The sequence below is a fragment of the Pleurodeles waltl genome, chromosome 7 (genome assembly GCF_031143425.1).
Source record: "Pleurodeles waltl isolate 20211129_DDA chromosome 7, aPleWal1.hap1.20221129, whole genome shotgun sequence".
In the NCBI taxonomy this organism is placed as follows: Eukaryota; Metazoa; Chordata; class Amphibia; order Caudata; family Salamandridae; genus Pleurodeles; species Pleurodeles waltl.
Window position 1 is genome coordinate 391823914 of NC_090446.1, and position 17809 is coordinate 391841722.

Here is a 17809-nt window from a genome sequence, read left to right on the forward strand (position 1 = left end):
TAATCAGGCCCCAAGTATCACTTAAAATGGTCCTATGATACTTTGATAATCAAGACACATCTCAAGTCTAGGCAAAAATACATATCTTCTTGTGACATATGCACACATTATTTCTGTGTTATGTTGCAACTTTGAATAAATTTTTTTTACATGTCTGATATTTTTTTTAATAATGTGTAAATAATACATTTTACACACACACTTATTCATACATCACCAACCAAAAACCATGCTCTCACTGACACACATGGCAGCTCTTCCATACTGCCTTTAGTCATTGTATGTGTTTCAAACCATAGTATCTGCCTCTAAAAACATTTGGCATTAAGCCAATGTAGATCTGCGTGGGTGTGTGTGCTAATATTGTACAAGTTATTTAGCCTTCAGTAGCTCATAATGATTCGTACTGCTCAAGGATTGCTCTCACAACAGGAAAGGTTTCAGGCCCCTGGCCTAGATGATGTTTGTTGCCTGCTTTAGAAACATGAGGACACTGAAAATGTTGAGGGTACTCAACAGGCCACTACAAATTAATATTTCCTAGGGAAAATAAAATGTTGGTAAATAATCTGTACTGACTCTTTAAAATGCTTGTGAGAGAGGTCACAAAATTGTGTCACAGCAATACGGACAAACAAAACCTCACAAAATGTTTTTTCTTTCTTTTTTCTTATCCATACAAGTCAACGCCCATCAGAAGACAGAGATACGGAAGGCCATCAGCAAGAAGGTGAGAACCCTGGAAGTCTGTAAGTGGCATAGCATCCATTGCTGAAAGAAGTGGGAGAACCTACGATCCTGGACCAGAAAATAATCTGAAGTCCAGCTCCGCCAGACCTCCCAATGTGGGAAGTGCATACACTGCACCCTGACAGCCCATAATGGCCTGCATATTGCGGTGGCCTATCTGGACCTTGATGGGCAATTGAGAGCTCAGCAGCATCAAGGGGGTACGTCGAATTGAAATTTCTTATGGTTAGTTAACTATTTTCTCTTACAACGATGATTTATGGCATCAATAAAATGGTTGACATACATCCAACTCACAAGAGGATTCCTGGAAGGTTTAAGTTTTGTGAAAGGTGTATGATGATGTGTGTAGTCTAATAATTTGTGTTACAGGTTGCCACTAGATTAATTACCTCAACCAAAGGACTGTTTTGAACAAACACATGCCTGCATGAGAAAAAAAGAGGTACCTGAGTTTCGTCTATGTCATGAGGGACAATTGTACCACACAGGGAGTGGTGGTGTGGAGAAGTGTGGCGGTGTGGAGAAGTGTGGCTCAATGGTTAGAGCGGCAGACCCTGATGCAGAAATCTGGCCTGGGACCAGGATTCAAATCCCGTCTCAGCAGGTCTTGGGCTCAACTTCCTCGGACCTGATAATTCTTGCATCGGTGGTAACTCTGGGCAATAGCTTGCTTAATCTCCACAACGGCCCCAACAGCGCTGGGATGCCTGGCTTCACCTTGGAGGTTGCCCAGGAGTGGGCACCTCACAGGGAAAAGCCAGGAGGGGTTCCACAGCGGTATGCGTACAGCGCCTTGAGACCCTAACGGGTGAGTAGTGCGCTATACAAGTACGAAGTTTACAGTTTTCACAGGGCACAACTGTGGATTCTGTCAGCTGTGATGCCGCATCACAATTGTAAGGATGTAATGTTGGCCCACATACAGGTGACGGCGTAGAATGCACTAATGATACTGTGGATATTTCCGACTTCACATTGGTAAGTTGGTATTAGGACCAAACTATATTGAGTACTTGTTAAAAATGACTAGGAACATGAGTAAAATGGCAACATTTCCTAGAACACATATTTGATCATCAGTGTTTCACTGCAAGATTCAAGTCAGTTCATGTTGACGGTAGCAGACTCGTATGAAGTCTTAGTCTTTCGCACATGTAAGCAACAAACTTGACATTAGGAGGCAAGCTTTATTAATAGAAACAGACAGGAGTGTTTACATGTTGTTGACAGAGGTCCATGTACCCCAAACAATATTTTTGTGTCCTTTGTTATGTCCAGATGATGAGTCAATGTTTGAGCACAGGAGTTACTGATAGGGACTTTTTGCAGTTGGACAATGTAAATGTTACCAAGTTTTTTGGCTAGATATTATTTTTTGTGACATGAGTTCAGTATTCAAACAACCAATCTGAAGCACTCAGAGGTCTTACACTATTCCACGAGGAATGTGAAGTGTTTGTGAAATGATCTAAAATGAAATGGTACTAATAATGATAATTTCATGAACTATGATCAAATTGGTCCCTAATCTGTTTCCTACATGCATGGGGGTAACAGTAAAGTTCACCTAATTTTTCTAGCCTTTGAGCAGGTGACAAATTGAAATTAGGAACTGTTTTTCTAGATAATCTTTTGACCATTTTGATTTGCACAGTTATGTTAAAAACGTTGTATGTGACATTTCAGCATCTACAGCAGAAGGCGAAGAAGACATTGGCCATGAAGGCAGGATAGCAGTTGGCCACTGTGCATCCAGTGCAGGCACATCTGACACCAATGGAGCACCAGTGGTGTGGAGTCTGAGGGGACTTGCATGGAGGCCACCAGTTCAACATCATCTTTGGAGGCCTGCACAGAAGACCAGTCCATAGTAGTAGCAGACCAGGCAGAAACTGTCCAATCTGAATGCTTGTCCAGCACCCCGATTCCCATCTCCAGCCTCCCTTTTGCTCCCCCCAAGCTGGCCAAGCTCACCTTCCCAAAAGGGGTGGCATTTCCTTTGCAGCAGGCACCTACCCCTTGCCCGATCGGGGCTTAGTTTCCGAATGCAGCAGATGATTTCATTCCTGGATGCCATTCATAGTTCCATGTCTGGCATGCAGAGATCACTTGCGAAGATAGCCTTTGTACTGACCACAGCCCCCTTACCAGCTCCACCTTGTGCTCCGTCTCCTGTGCCACCTACAATCCCAATCCCTAGCACACTCACGTCCTTGCACACACCCACTACAACAAACAAAAGCAGCACACACACAAACATACCAAACAACATAAGCATACATGCATCCCTAAGACACACACTACTGACACTCTACCCACAGTTACCACAACACCCATCACCACCACAACACCCACCACAACACACAACCACCACACCAACAACACCTATCATCACAGACATAACCACTACACACACCACTAAAGACACAACCACCACTCACCACCGCAGACACATGCACCCCACCACTGCAACCCCAACCACCTCCAAACCCACAACCACCAGCATACCCACAAGCACCACAACAACATCCACATCACACTCATCCAAACATACAGTCTAACACACAGAGACACACCTACACGCAAAAACAACACCCACCAGATGCACATGCTCATAATCACCTGAACACATTACACCTACAAAAATGTACACATCCAAACATACAGACACACAAAAAGGCACACAGTCACCAGAACACCACACACCTTCCAAGACACACCCACCTAAACATGCACCACATACACTAGGACCCACATGCACCTGCATAACACACACACACAAAACACTCACTCCAGCTCCCTCTGCATCCTAGACACTATCCTCTTTTATCTCTTCGCCTCCAGATGCTTTCACTCTTGCCCTGTCCTCGACCCCCATCAAACCCAAACCCACCCCTCACAAAAAAACATGATTGAGGTGCCTGCTCTGCCCATTGGATGCCCCTTACTGAGGATTTTCACTTTGCATTGTAAGTAGGAGGCGCATTCTGGGCTGGAATGAATGGAAACATCTTTTGTGATTAATGGAAGGGAATTAGTTCAAAGTACCCCAACCTTTTTTATGGACTGGAGGTACCCTCATCAAAAAGTCAAGAAGTATGACCAAACTGAGGAAAAATGTTGGAAAACATTGTTAAAACTAGGCTGCTCATTGCCAACACAGGGTACTCGCCTCAAATTAGTCCTTGGTTGCCTTATTAAGTGGCTATGATGCATTGTATGGAGACTATAACCAAAATTTTACTTTGGTTCATCAAACTGGAGGCAAATGAATTAAAAACTTTTACTAGATCTAGTGTTACTTTTTCGCTAAACACTGTTCTAGTGCGCTACTACAAGCCCAGAAATTGGTGGGGACATCTGAGGGACAATGCTTCTTCTCTCTGTGCTAAGAAGCAGTGAACGATTTGAACCTACTATTTTGGTTTTATACTCGACATCAACAGCTATTCTACATCTAGAAATCACAATATTAAGGGGGGAGGTGAGGCATGGGACAACATTTTGAAGCTCGGGCGACATTTGAATTTATTTATTTAAAAAAATGTAGCATGTGAATTGAAAAGCCACCTGGCAGAAAATGTGAATGCAACAACAGCCAAAAAATGTTTAGGAAAACAAGCCGAAGCACAAAATAATTACTCAGAAAGCAAGTACATAGCTTGGAAGCCCATAAGGTTTGTTGTGTTTAATGTCGACAGAGAGCCCAGCAAGCCTGTTTTCAGATTGCTTTCAAAATCAACGTTGTCACTACTCAGTCACTCGTTTCAGAGCGAGTGGGCTGGATTCCCGCTGCAGACCGTACACTTTATGGGAATTTACAGCATGCCACATGCCCAGGAAAGCTACTGCAGGGTCCAACACTTACCTGGGGGAGTGAGGATTATAGAGGGAGTGACTCAAGGCCTGCAAATTTTGCGCTAGCACGCGTCCACATGTGAGATTCATAATGACAGAGGGTTTTTAGAGGCAGAAATGACCATGTTCAAGATTTGGAGTGAGTTCTGTGATTTTCTTTTCATTGCAACACATTTCTTTTCTGTGTTAAATGCAGGACTAGAAATACCAGACGGTGAAGGGAAAGTCACGGCTCGATGAGTTAGTCACACCTGGCGTAGGACAACTTGAGAAAATTGTTATCTAACGATATGTGGGGAGAAGGCAAAAGGGAGGAAAGGATGGACGGAGAGAAGGAAGGGCAAATTGAGAGGCTAATTTGGTTGAAGAAGGATGCCTTTCTCTTTCTGTGATCTAAAGGGGCTTGCAAAAGGAGGGTGTTTTACACAAAGCCATTTTTTAGAACACAAATACCTTATTCAGAAATTGATGATCTTGGAAGGTCAACAATTGCTTTGAAGCAAGGGATGGTCACGTGCATTCTTGAACGTAAATGAAAAGCCCCAATGAGTAATATTCTTTGGAATGCAGCCGTAAGGGGATGGTCCTGACTTGTTCCAATTACTAAATCACCCCCCTTTTATGCACTGGTAGTTTGGTTTTCCAGATGGCTTTGGAGTACACGCTGCCTCTGCTTTCTCTAGTTGGACTGAACTTGGCTTCTTGGCAGTGGGTGACCGGTTTGTGGGTGGCTGTGTCATCCCACTGGCTCAAAAGCTAGCAAACAGGGATTTTTCTTCAACATAAGTTATACAGTATGCCTCGCTGGTTCATTCTTTCCAAAAGATATGGGGAATGGGGCTCACTGAACTTTCGACGTATGGGGGCGTTCAACTTCTGGTCAGAGAGGGGAATATCCAACACTTGGTCTCCTGATTGTACAAATCATTAATTGAAATGGCTACAGGGACTACAGGGACAGAGTCTAAAGTGCATCACCAACAAACAACAAAGGTTTGTTGGTGAGAGAAAGGGATTTACATTACACATGGTTAAGTTTGTGGTAGTATGCGATTTAAGTACATGCAGTTTAACTACTTACATAGGACATAGGCAACCGCAAAATGGTCAAACCTCACTGGAGGCAATACTGAAGCGTTTTGTCCCAAATGTGATGCTAGGGATGCTGATTTCTTTTTCACATGGTGTGGCTGTGCCCAATTGTCCAGAGTTTTGGAGAAAATGTAGCAGACTTTACCGTGCTCTGCTTAATAGTGTAGAAGTTCATGCACTTGGGGCCTGCCGCCTGGGTCATGGGGGGACTTTACAAGGCCAAAATGTAAAAAAAAAAAAAAAAAACTGGAAACAAATTTCTTTGTTTGGCTCTGGTCTTGGTTAAGAGGTTCATTGTAATGCACTGGAAATCGCAGTCTCCTCATCGGCAAATGGGGTAAAAGCGTCAAACTTTGAGCACATAGTGAAAGCATTGTACTGCATGCAATCTAAAGGATGCAGTCTATGAGATTCTGCTTATGTTTGAAAACCCTGACCACATTCCGAAAACCTGGTCTTAGGACGGTAGTGATTTGTGAATACAACTTAAGGTCTCGGAAATGTTAATACGTGATTTATATTTCAAGTGTTTATCATTGTTAATGTGGCTCTAAGAAGGGACGAGTTCTGATAGCCATTTTTGCATTATATGGTTACCTGTTTATTTTAACTAATGCATCTCAAGTGTAGGGAAGCTATCGATTATGGAATGATTCCAGGGTGTCTATCTATCTATCTCTCTTACCTTTGACGAAATGCTATTGCTTATCTAGAGTTAACTTTTTTCATACAGGCAGAGGTGAAAAGGCGTAAATTACTCGATCTGTTTTAGCAGGCAATTATTTTGCCTACACAGCTTGCTAGATTGATGACAATTTACTCGTTTTGTGATCCATCATAAGCACATTGTATATGAACACGAAAATCTTTAATAAACAGATTAACCAAATCAATTGCTTTGAAGCACAGACAACTAGTTGTCTGAAAGGTAAGGATTCAATAAGCCAACAACTCCAAAACAGTCCTCTGGAAGTACACCGAAAGTGGGCATCTTGACCGTATGAGCAGCAAAGTATGGGGAAACCTGCTATTTAAACATCACTTCCTACTGTGAACGAAACCTTTGTCTGTGGGGAGACTTTAAAACGAAAATTGGATTAGTCCGTGTTTTGATTCTACTGTACTTAGCCAAGCCAACCATATATGTTGCTACTTTGTATCATTATATTGTACAGTTTGCACTGCATTTGGTTACATATTATAGCATAGATTATGAGTGGCGGCCGGTAATTTTAGGAGGGAGGGGGCTGGCGGGAAGCACACTCACACTTATTCATTCACACATGCAGCACGCACATCCATTCACAACACGCATCAACATTCAAACATACACACACGCACCAAACATTCATTTAAAAAACACACACACATTTACCTTCAGCTCGGAGGTCCCAGGAGGGTTGGGACTGCTGCCTTCCCTCTCTGGCTGACCTTAGGTCAGCCAATGAGGGAAGGCAGCAGTACCAACTTCGTCACAGAGTGGGATGGGGTCAGCGAGACTTCTGACCCCTCCCCACTCTGTGACGAGGTGTCACTGATTGACACTCGCCCAGGGCACTTCAGGGCTTAAACCTGAAGCGCCCAGGTCGATGTCAATCAGTGACGCTTCCCCTCGTCACCAAGGGGAAGGGCCTCGAGGCATCTTTGCTGAGCTGAGGAAGTCACGCCCATAGGAGCTGTGACCTCTTCAGCCCAGCAAAGTTCAGCTCAGGGAGCCAGGAGTTTGCGCAAATCGCACATATCTCGCTTCTGGCTGCCTGATCTGAACATGAAGAGTGTCTGTCAGGCTGAGCAAAGGTCAGCCTGACAGACACTTTTCATGAGGGGCAAAAGGTGGGGGGGGGGCATGGCCCCTCCGCCCTAAAGGACTGGCCTCAGCTTTAGATTATATCGTATTCTCTGCTTTCTGTATGACGCTGTTGTTTCATTACATTAAATCTAATTTATCCGTTTCATATTGTATTGTGTAATTGTATATGTTTGTTTGTGTCCTATGAGATTTTTAGATTTTTAGCTTTTTGTTATAATGGCTTTATGTAAGAATATATAGAAATTATTAACTGTCAAGCTATCTTGTACTTCTGAAATCATTTGCATAAATAAAATTAAAACATTTGGTGTTCATTAACAAAGGCTCAAGTACACATCACTGCTTAATTAGTACAAAAAAAAAAAAAAAGTGCTGGTGTCTAAACAGTTTCTAAGGAGACCACCGCCCACTTTTATCATTGGTCTGGCTCACTTCCAAATCTCACTGTGACTCACTCTCTATTCCGGCTACACTCTCTGTCCCTTCTGCCTCTGTTCTACCAGCCAGTCCTGTGACCACGTTTTCTATGTTTCCTTTGCCCCCAGCGCTCGAAGTAGGGGTGCTGCAGCACCCTCAAACTACCATGGTGAAGTTCGGAAGAAGAATGAGTATTAAAGATGACTCCTATTGTGTTCTTATCTTGTCAGCTTTGCAGTGCAATCAAAGACAGTGGTTGAATGTCAGGCCCTGTCTTCTGACAAATTCCTTTAACTTCGAGATTGATATTTAATTTCTCTGATACAAAGTGAGAGGATTTTTTAAAGTGCACTATGTGACAATCTTGCTGGGGTACAGGGAGTGTGAAAGGAAATATTGTATGATGTAATTTTTTAACACACAACAACATTTAAATGCTCATACATGAATTCTACAAATTTTCATAATATATCAATTGTTAAGAAAGCACAAATTAAGCATGTTGTATTACTCTGATGTATGATGGAAACAAAGATTTTAATAATTAAATATGCCAATTAGGTATAAGTCAATCATACCAACTTTAGATGGGAGAGCACCTGCACTTTAACACTGGTCAGCAGTAATGAAGTGCTCAGAGTCCTAGAGCCAACAGCGAGATGTCAGAAAAACCAGGAGGAAGGAGGCAAAAAGACTGGGGATGACCCTGCGTAAGGCAAAAAGTCCAACAAGGATCAAAACAAATCAAGACACTTTACGTGGTGATGCTTTGTGATCACTGAAACCCAATTTCCACTCATCATTTATGTGCTACATAATTTTAGAAAGTGGCCATATCAATTGAAAATGAGCTGCCTGTAAATGACCACACCATACTAGCACACCATGTTTTAGTAATATATTTGTAACAGTGTGCTCCAAAATTCACCAATGGCTACCTACTACATCCTTACCACACCTTTGGTGAATGGGCCTAGCTCATTTGCAACATTTTTTCTTTGTGAGATGCTTTGACTTTTCACAACCCCTATGGCTTCAGTGATGTAACACTGAATGCAGCACCCCCACTCTGAAAACTTGTCCAGCACCAGCACCCTGATGTGTTAACTCTCTCCCCTGTATTTCTGATTTGCCATGTTTTCCCTATGCATTCAGCCCCTGCCTCTTTCCCTATACTCTTCCATCCATATCATACTCAGTTCTCTCTCTCCCGAATCCTAGCTCTCAGTTTCCTCAGTCCCCTCCTCTCCATCCTTTCATCCCTACTCTCTTCCCAGGTCTCTTTCCTTAAAACTAGTCTACTTTCTCCGTCCCTCTCTAACTGGAGTACTGCACTCTGTCCCTTCTACTCTCGCCTTCTTATCCCTATCCTCTCTTGTTTCTTTCTCGACTACTTCTACTCTCTCTAGTCTCTCACCTACACCACTGCTCTCTTTCCTGTCTCAGACCAGCACATGCCCCTGATTATTTGAACTCTGCATTTTTCATTCTTAATTTTAGCTAACTGGAAGGTCACATACAGTTTGCTTCTTTATCTAGACCCACAGACCAGTGCAAAGACTAAATGCACAGCAAATGAAAACTTGTAAAATCCTTTATGCAGTTGATGATCAGCGAGTTGCTTAGCACTGGTTGGTCGATATAAATGCTCTTTGAACGTAATGTAATCTAGTCTATAGAAGACGCTTTTGTTCTAACAACACACCTAGAAATTTAAAGTTTCTGCCTCACATTATCTGTTTGAGCTGACCACAATCTAGAAGGTGCTGCTGACACTTTACAAATCACAGACTTCTGCAGAGCTGACAGTTTACTGAGGACTGAAATCACTGTTTGGCTAGCAATGGCACCAGTAAGAAACACCCATAATCCCGGGGTCCTATCCTGAGTACAACAAATCCCCCTTGTATGCTTGCCCCTTTCCCCGTGTGCTGAACAAAAGTGAATGAGGAGAGCAATTTTTCATGTTTGCAGTATTGTCCAAGTACATTTCAGGGTCTTTGGAACACAACATCATACAGGTATGGTGCACAGCAAATAGTTTGGTAATTACAGGTTAGAGTCTATATTACCTTGTCCAAAGAAATTGTCCCAAAATATCATGCCTTCGCCATTTGCCTCTTCTTGGAATCTGTCCACACAACTGTGGCCAAGGCAAGCAATAGATGTGCAGAATCTCACAGTTCACCACAGTGGCAGCCGCATATAAAAGGGCACTTGTATCAAGTACTCCAAGAAAATTCCAGTAACCATAACAGATCTCTGCACACTTTTTCAAAGTCAATGAAAACCGCTCTAACCACAGTTCTAAACACTGTAAATAAACAATGAGCAATGGATAACAATATTACTTAATTTGCCCACTTTCCAATCTAAATAGTGGTGGATCAACTGCTCGTGATTTGAACATGTGACTTGCAGATCACCACTATTTTAAAGACAAGTGCGCCAGTCAATGATCTACAGGGGGATGTTTACGGTTATCCCTCTCTGATCATTAACCCTTATGGACTGATTACGACAAAAGAAGAGTTAACGGTATGCCAAAGTATGGTGATTCACCTCGGTAAATCAGGGTAGAAACTACCAGTCATTCTTACATGTAACCCAGAGAAGAAGCCAAGAGCACACATGGTGCTGCAGGTGTGGAGTCATTGGTTTCATTGCTGACAAGCGACTGCCGGAGGGGAACACTGTTCACAGCAGATCATTAGTCACATCACTGCTGGTGCTACCTGTAATTTGCTTGGTCCAGGAAGATGGACATGGGTAACTACTGCTCAACTTGCTCTGCCCCCACTTGCTACAGCATAGGCTCTGACCCTAGCTGTATTGCTGCAGGTGCCAGTGAGTGTAGCTGGTGCAGACTACTGGACATGCACATTCAGCAATTAGAGTGCTTGGGATCTGCTCACCAATACAGGGGGTGACTCCCTGAAGCATGACACTTGTGGTGGGCCATGGCTGCCTCAAGCACGTCAAGGGTATTACACAGCAATACAGACTCCACCAGGCTGGCTAGGGACTAAACACAAATTCTGCAATTTCGTTTATGCTTCCTTACATGCCCTCACCACCAAGTTCTGCCTCTGCTTTCCCAGCCTACCTTGCGCTTTGCTCAACCATAAGCCAGCTCCCCAGCCTCAATTATCCATGGGAGGCACAGACTCAGGAAGGGAGAAGGTGTCGCAGACTCAGGGGAGAATTGTAATAGGGAATACAAGTTAGTGATTGACAATAACTTCATGGAATCATAACAGGTGGGATGACCTTATTACTAATGTTATGATATATATTCATGCCGGACTGGACAGGGGTGGAACAGCCTGGAAAGACATACCAGGCAAGCAAGCAGCCACCCAGCGAGGTACAGGATTCATTTTGTTGTAACGTTGAACAAGTAATATTGGGACTACCACCTGCAGGATAATAGATCCATAGTCCCGGTCCTTTGACATACGAGATAGTGCTGAACAATGGTAACCACTGGCTCAAATTAAGCACTGGTGCACACACTATTTGAGGCATCACTTCTAGGCTGTTTTTAATAAACCTACTCACCAACAGTCCCCATTTTTTTTCTGCAAAGCAGTATGACCTACCACATGTACTGTAGGATGTCTTGGTGTATTGCAGCTCACTTACCCATCGCTCTTTTTGCAAAGGTATCCGGATTTCTCAGTCCCATATTGCTTGTTCCCCTGCAGTTGGTGCATGCTGTATGCCAGCTGTTTGCTTATGGAATCCTGATGCAAAACAAGAAAGAAAAGCATATTAAAGATACGGGTCAGCTGGCAATGGGGGTGAGTGGATGACGGCTTCAATGCAGGAAGCGACAACATGATTTCTGAAGCACAGAAAAAATATGGAAAGATGATATGGAAGCACCATGTTCAATAACATAGGACTTATCAAACAAGTCAAAAAGGGTTCTGATAACCTGAATGACAAACAAACGGTCCTGTGTATATGTACAATTGGCAATTTTACAAGCTAACCAAGGTATATGGTAGTTTGTGATTACCAATAAAGCAACACAATCTGTTAGTTCAAGTGCAGTTCTGATAAACTTGACACTGAGTATCTGTCTTTTTATCACCATTGCAGAAGTATAGAGCACAGGTGATGCTATGGATATGTCTCGTGGTTTTACCTGTATTTCACATATTTATATATTGCTCACTTTTTCTGCATTTATCTATACTTGCTCCACTTTCTGTGAAAAATACACCTTCAAAAAGTATAATTCCTCTTTATGTAACAGCTAAAAATAGACTCATAGGTGGCTGCCTGGTGGGCTATAGCACTGCAAGATGACATATATTCGAAATTAGTACACACGCAAAAACATGAACATTAAGGCGCATATTTATACAACTACAGCTTTTTACATTTAATTAGGAAGCCCTATTCTTGATGGGGTTATCTGAAATATTGAAAGTTTTGCATTATATTGACATTAATAAATGAGCACACAAATGCTATTTACTATGTATTTTTCATGTTTAGCTTGACCATAGCTAATGTAGGCCATGTTTAGTAAGGCTAACATTTGATAGCCATCTTGTTTTATGTCATGTGTGTATTTTATTCCGAGGAAAAGCTGAACTCACAATAAATTCGTCGTTGCTTTCTTTCTCATGTGGAACATTTTCCTTTATGTGATAACCGCAGAAAGTTTCAATTAGTGCTACTGTGCACCTGCAGAGTACAGGCTGGTTCAATGTATCCCAGTTGTTGCAGATAACTACGTTTGAAGGATGCTTAGAGAAACTCAATTGTGTAGTATCCAAAGAAACTAATGATCTCTTGATTGTATTTGTTTGGCTTAACCTGATTGGAGTATTTTGTGTGAACCATGTGTAGGTGTAGCAAATGTTAGACTTATGTGATTTAAGCTAATGCAGAACAGAACCTTTCCAGAAGCTATTTTGCCCCCATCTGAAACTGCTTAGAGCAGAGTGGGGTGTGCTCTTTATGGTAAACCTATTTACTTATTTTTTTCCATTTGAGAGAATGTATACTAATTTGTTTTTTTCACTTAAATGACTGATTGATCTGATCTTCATAATTATTAAATGCATTCATATAGTGATTATTTAATTAACAAGTAATTTGACGATTTTAAATCTGTAAACTTTTTAACATTAAATAACTCTTTATGGTTTGAAAACTTGACTACTCTGTCTTTCTTGTTGAGCTTAATGTGCTTCATTTTATTTAAATGTACGGATTTGATGACTAGCCTCAGTTGTGGATTTCAATTAATCAGATAGCCCTTTATGGGCCCTAGATCTACACAAATAAAGCATTAACATTCTCTTCCCCCCCCCCCCACCTCCCATGCCTGTGAATCAGTGCAGAAATTAGCCTTGCAGTTAAGATCAACATCTCTCAAAATTACTCTGGAAACAAAACTAATTTTCCATTTTTCTACATATGAAAACAAATATATACAGGGAAATAGATGGCTTTCTGTCTGTAGACATTACACGTTCAGAGGGCACATTTCATAACATAAATTAGACGAGCGATATACATACAGACGTCAAATGCTTTACTAGAAAAGATAGATTTCTAATTAATAATCAATTGCCAGCACATGTTTCAGAATCAATGGTTGCTTCCGCGGGGCATTAAAACAATAGACTAAAGTGCCACATTAAATTCCCTGTTTTATTAGTGCCTTCTTGGGGGCATGATAATCCATGCTGCTCACTGATATTATTCTAGATACAACTGACATTACAAAGTGCGCGCTCTGAACTGATAAGTCTACAAACCTATAGCATAGGGCATTGGGGAACACACCGGCAAACACAGAGCTGATCCAGCGCTGCTCACAGTTTACTACTGCCAGTATTTAAGGTTTTCTGCGTGTGTTTATCTAACAAATTCACTGGCAACAGAAAATGTAATATTATAAAGTATCCCTCTAGAAACTCTAATATTAACTTTGATATGAAGTACTAACGAAGTAATAAATCATTGTTATCGTTTTTATAAAGCAATTCATGCACAGGTGCCATTTCTCTTCATGGTAAAATGGTAACGCACAGCGTCTCCCATTCAGTATCAGTAACACGTGATATAAATAAGTATGCACAAAAATATACGGATTGTGTATTTATTGGCGCTATATACTGTATACTTAGACTTATTGTATACTGAAATACTTAATACAGTTTCTGTTGTTATTGCTGTGAATTAATGCTTGGGCCAATGACAAAACAATAGGAGACACAAGCATATATTCTGTTTAGTAAAACAGCTACTCGGTCCAGCAAATAAAATACAATAAACGGTGCATGAAATACTATTTTGCATTTACACTCCACAAACATTTGGGTGTGAAAATGACTTGTGCATACCTCTCTTCCGGCTCTGAAAAGGAAAACTGGACAGCAATGAAGAACTTCCCAAATGTTTTAAATTTAAAACAATCGAAGTCCTGTCAAAAAGAATGAGAGACTACAAATACCCACTCAGGGCACTATCCTAAATAATACATGGGGCAAACAAAATATTCAAAATGTATATGTCACATTAAACATTTTGATAAAAACGTAATGTCTTATTCTTCCGTTGTTTTGTTGAGAAGAGCAACTCACCAGCCCTGCACTTGTTCTTTGACTTTTCATAACTTCTGGATTTAGAAAATTGCAGGAAAGGAACACTAATATCAGAACTAGAACAGTCGTTTTTCTCTAGTATGAGATCAAATGGAAAGTTACACCGGTTTCTTTTAAAATTGAGTGTCTGGTGGTTCCGGTGGGGGAGTACTGGCACTCATTTTTAGGGACCGGACGTACTTTTAATCATCTGAATTTGACCCAGAGCAAGAGAGATAATGGCAGAAAAGACAGAAAGAAGGAGTGTGGGAAACATAAGAAAACTGTGACAAAGGGAGAAGGCTGGGGTGCAAAGGACCTGCAAGAAAGAGGTAAAGAAATGGGAAGAGTAGAGACCCGATGTAGAATCAAATCGTGTCCTCCTGGGTAATTGGGACCCTGCGCATTCAGGAGGGGCAGGCCTTTAAGAAAACCTTTCTGTTCCTGCACTTTTTAAAACGAATTAAGCACTGCTGTCACATATTATGGAACATAAACAACCCACTGTTTGCATTATGTAAAATCTTCAAGGTTGGGCCCCGTCCATTGCTCCGCTTAAGGACTGTGAAATGCTGGCCCTTCCTCCAATCCCAGAGATACTTTAATGCTAGAATCCTTCTAGGAAGGCCACACAAGAAAGCAGGGGAGCAGGAATGCATCTACTTTGTAATGTAAGAAAATACTAAAAAAGCAGCTCCTAGCAAAGTCGCAGCTAGGCCATTTACTTTAAGAACTAATGTTCACAAGAGGCAACATGGACAATGTAAACAGAGACATTGTGAGTGATCCACAATGCCGACCCACTTACTCTTCTGGACTTTGTGCAGCAACAGGAACAGAATAAGGAAATAAATTAGATTAGATCATCATTGACGGGTGAAAGGCATGCACTGATTCCTGAGGTTGTGGCAACATGCCTAGCAGTGCGCGCTCTCCACCACAAGTGCAAGTGCCCGTGTTGCCTACATCTATTCACCACAAATGCTCACAACCATGCACTACATGTACTATGTGTGCCCGCATTCATGTAGCTGAAATGCCCAAGTCCACGGAATATAAGCACCTGTACCCATGAGCTTCCAGGGCGCAGCTCCATGCTCTTGACGGCCCCAAGTGCACAGCATCTCATTCCCACATTGATGTACTAGATGCACAAACGTCTATAAAAGAGGAGCTCTACAAGTGTCCACATCCACGCACCAGAGAGCACAGGTCCATGTGCAAGATCCGCCCACCTTTGCTTTTAAAGTCCTTCTATTAGTACTTTAAGGATCTATGTTCTATAACGCTCCACATGCAGGAATTACAAGGGCCCATGTCCTCTAAGTGTCCAACATGAGACATCAGAAGTACAGACATTCACACACTAAAAGCATGCACCCATGCAGTAGAGGTGCACACACTCTTAAAAAGTATTGTACAAATTCAAATAATAAAAGTTCACAATTACATAAATGAGAAATAAGCACAACTTGCATCAGATGCACTGGTATCCTTACAATCGCGGTGCACATATCTGTAAACTAGACGTGCACAATTCCATACAATGGAAGTGCACACATCCATATATTAGAAATCCACAGGTTTTTACACCAGATGTGCATGCATTTATTAAATATAAGTGGTCACTTACATGCACTAGATGTGAAACCATCCGTATAGTAGAAGTACACACATCTCTGCATTAATAGCACTCGTATACAATTACTAGCAATGCACATATCCAAGAGCAAAAAGCGCATACATTAACATGGCATAAGTGCACAAATCATTACAATAAAAGTGCACATAGCCATAAAAAAACATGCACACATTCATGTGTTAAACATGCACACATCCACAGAATAGAAGTGCTCAGATCTTTGACCTAGTAATGCTCACATGTAGAATAAGACAGATTCACAAAGAGAAGTGCACACATTCATACATAAAGAGAATTCAATTCATGCGCTTGAAGTGCACAGATCCAGACAACAGACGTGCATGCAGGCAGTACTGAAGGGCGTAGCCAGAAAAATAAAATATCCCCGGCTTTGAACCATGCCCTCAATGTCACTGAGTCAGTGAGGAGACAAAGCCCAGCATTCGTTACTTCATGAGGACGTTTGAAAACAAAGTGGCTAACTGGTGCATTTTACACTTCAATTCTCAATCAATTTGGCCATCCCTGTCTCCGTTCACCGTTCCTTCTCTCCATCCTTCTATATCATTACTCATTCCTCTCTCCATCCACCCTGCTCTATTGGACCTTTTATATTTTCATCAATCTTTCTCTCCACCACGCTCCCTACTCTCCACCCCCCCCTTCAAGATCATCCTTCGCTTCATCCACCCTTCCTTCTCATCCACAATCCCATATCTTTACCCACCCGTACCCATCCACCCTTCCATATCTTTACCCATCCTTCTCCATCCACCCTTCCTTCTCCCCATCCACCCTTCCATATCTTTACCCATCCTTCTCCACCCACCCTTCCTTCTCTCTGGCCAACCCTCCATATCGTTACATACCCTTTTCACTATCCATTCTTTTCCCCTCACCCCTCATTCCTCCTCCGCCTCCATACTTTCACCATCGATCCTTGATCCATCCGTCTCTCCATCAACTCTTCTATCCTTCTCTCTGACAACCCATTCGCCAATCAACCACTCTGCACTATTCTCCATAATTCCCTCTTCTTTCTTGTCATGCCCCTTCTGTTCCTGCCTGCCACCCCCAGCTCCATACTATTCTCTTGTAGTGGTATTTATGAGCTTCTGTTTGGATGACAGTAATAGTACACAAACCGCCACTCACTCCACCACCCCTCCAAGTTGCTAAAGTGGGGGCTCCATGATGCCCCTAGAAGTGTATGCATCCATGTGCAAGAAGTGCAAAACCCCATATAACAGATTGACGCGCATCAAGAAGAGAAAAGCATACACCGGGGCTGTAGAAATCCCCACCTTTGCAGTTGCAGTCCCAACACCATGCATGCATTAGTAGTGTTCGTGATCTCGTTTGTTACTCTCTAGTCATTGATCTACTGGGCCACACCTCTGTGGATCACAGGGACCCGCATTCGTGTATTACCGAAGACCATCTACGTGCATCACAAAGTCTCGGCTTCAGGCATCACAAGAGAGCACCCACATGCATCACAAGCCACATTTGTGCATTACAAAGTCCCACCTCTGTGCATTACAAGGTCTCACTTCTGTGCACCACAAGGTGCCACATCTGTGGATCACAAGGTCTCATCTCCGCGCATCACAAGAGTCCACCTCC

At 42.2% G+C, this 17809-nt stretch overlaps 1 protein-coding gene across 1 annotated transcript in view; it reads right to left on the bottom strand.

Annotated features, from left to right (window-relative positions):
* The window catches only part of LOC138304104 (arf-GAP with SH3 domain, ANK repeat and PH domain-containing protein 1-like), a 1221419-nt gene that overhangs the window by 588260 nt on the left and 615350 nt on the right, over window positions 1-17809 (bottom strand). The window contains exon 10 of the mRNA XM_069243851.1: window positions 11576-11676. Coding sequence (XP_069099952.1) covers window positions 11576-11676 — 101 coding nt within the window. The remainder of the gene's footprint in view (window positions 1-11575; window positions 11677-17809) is intronic.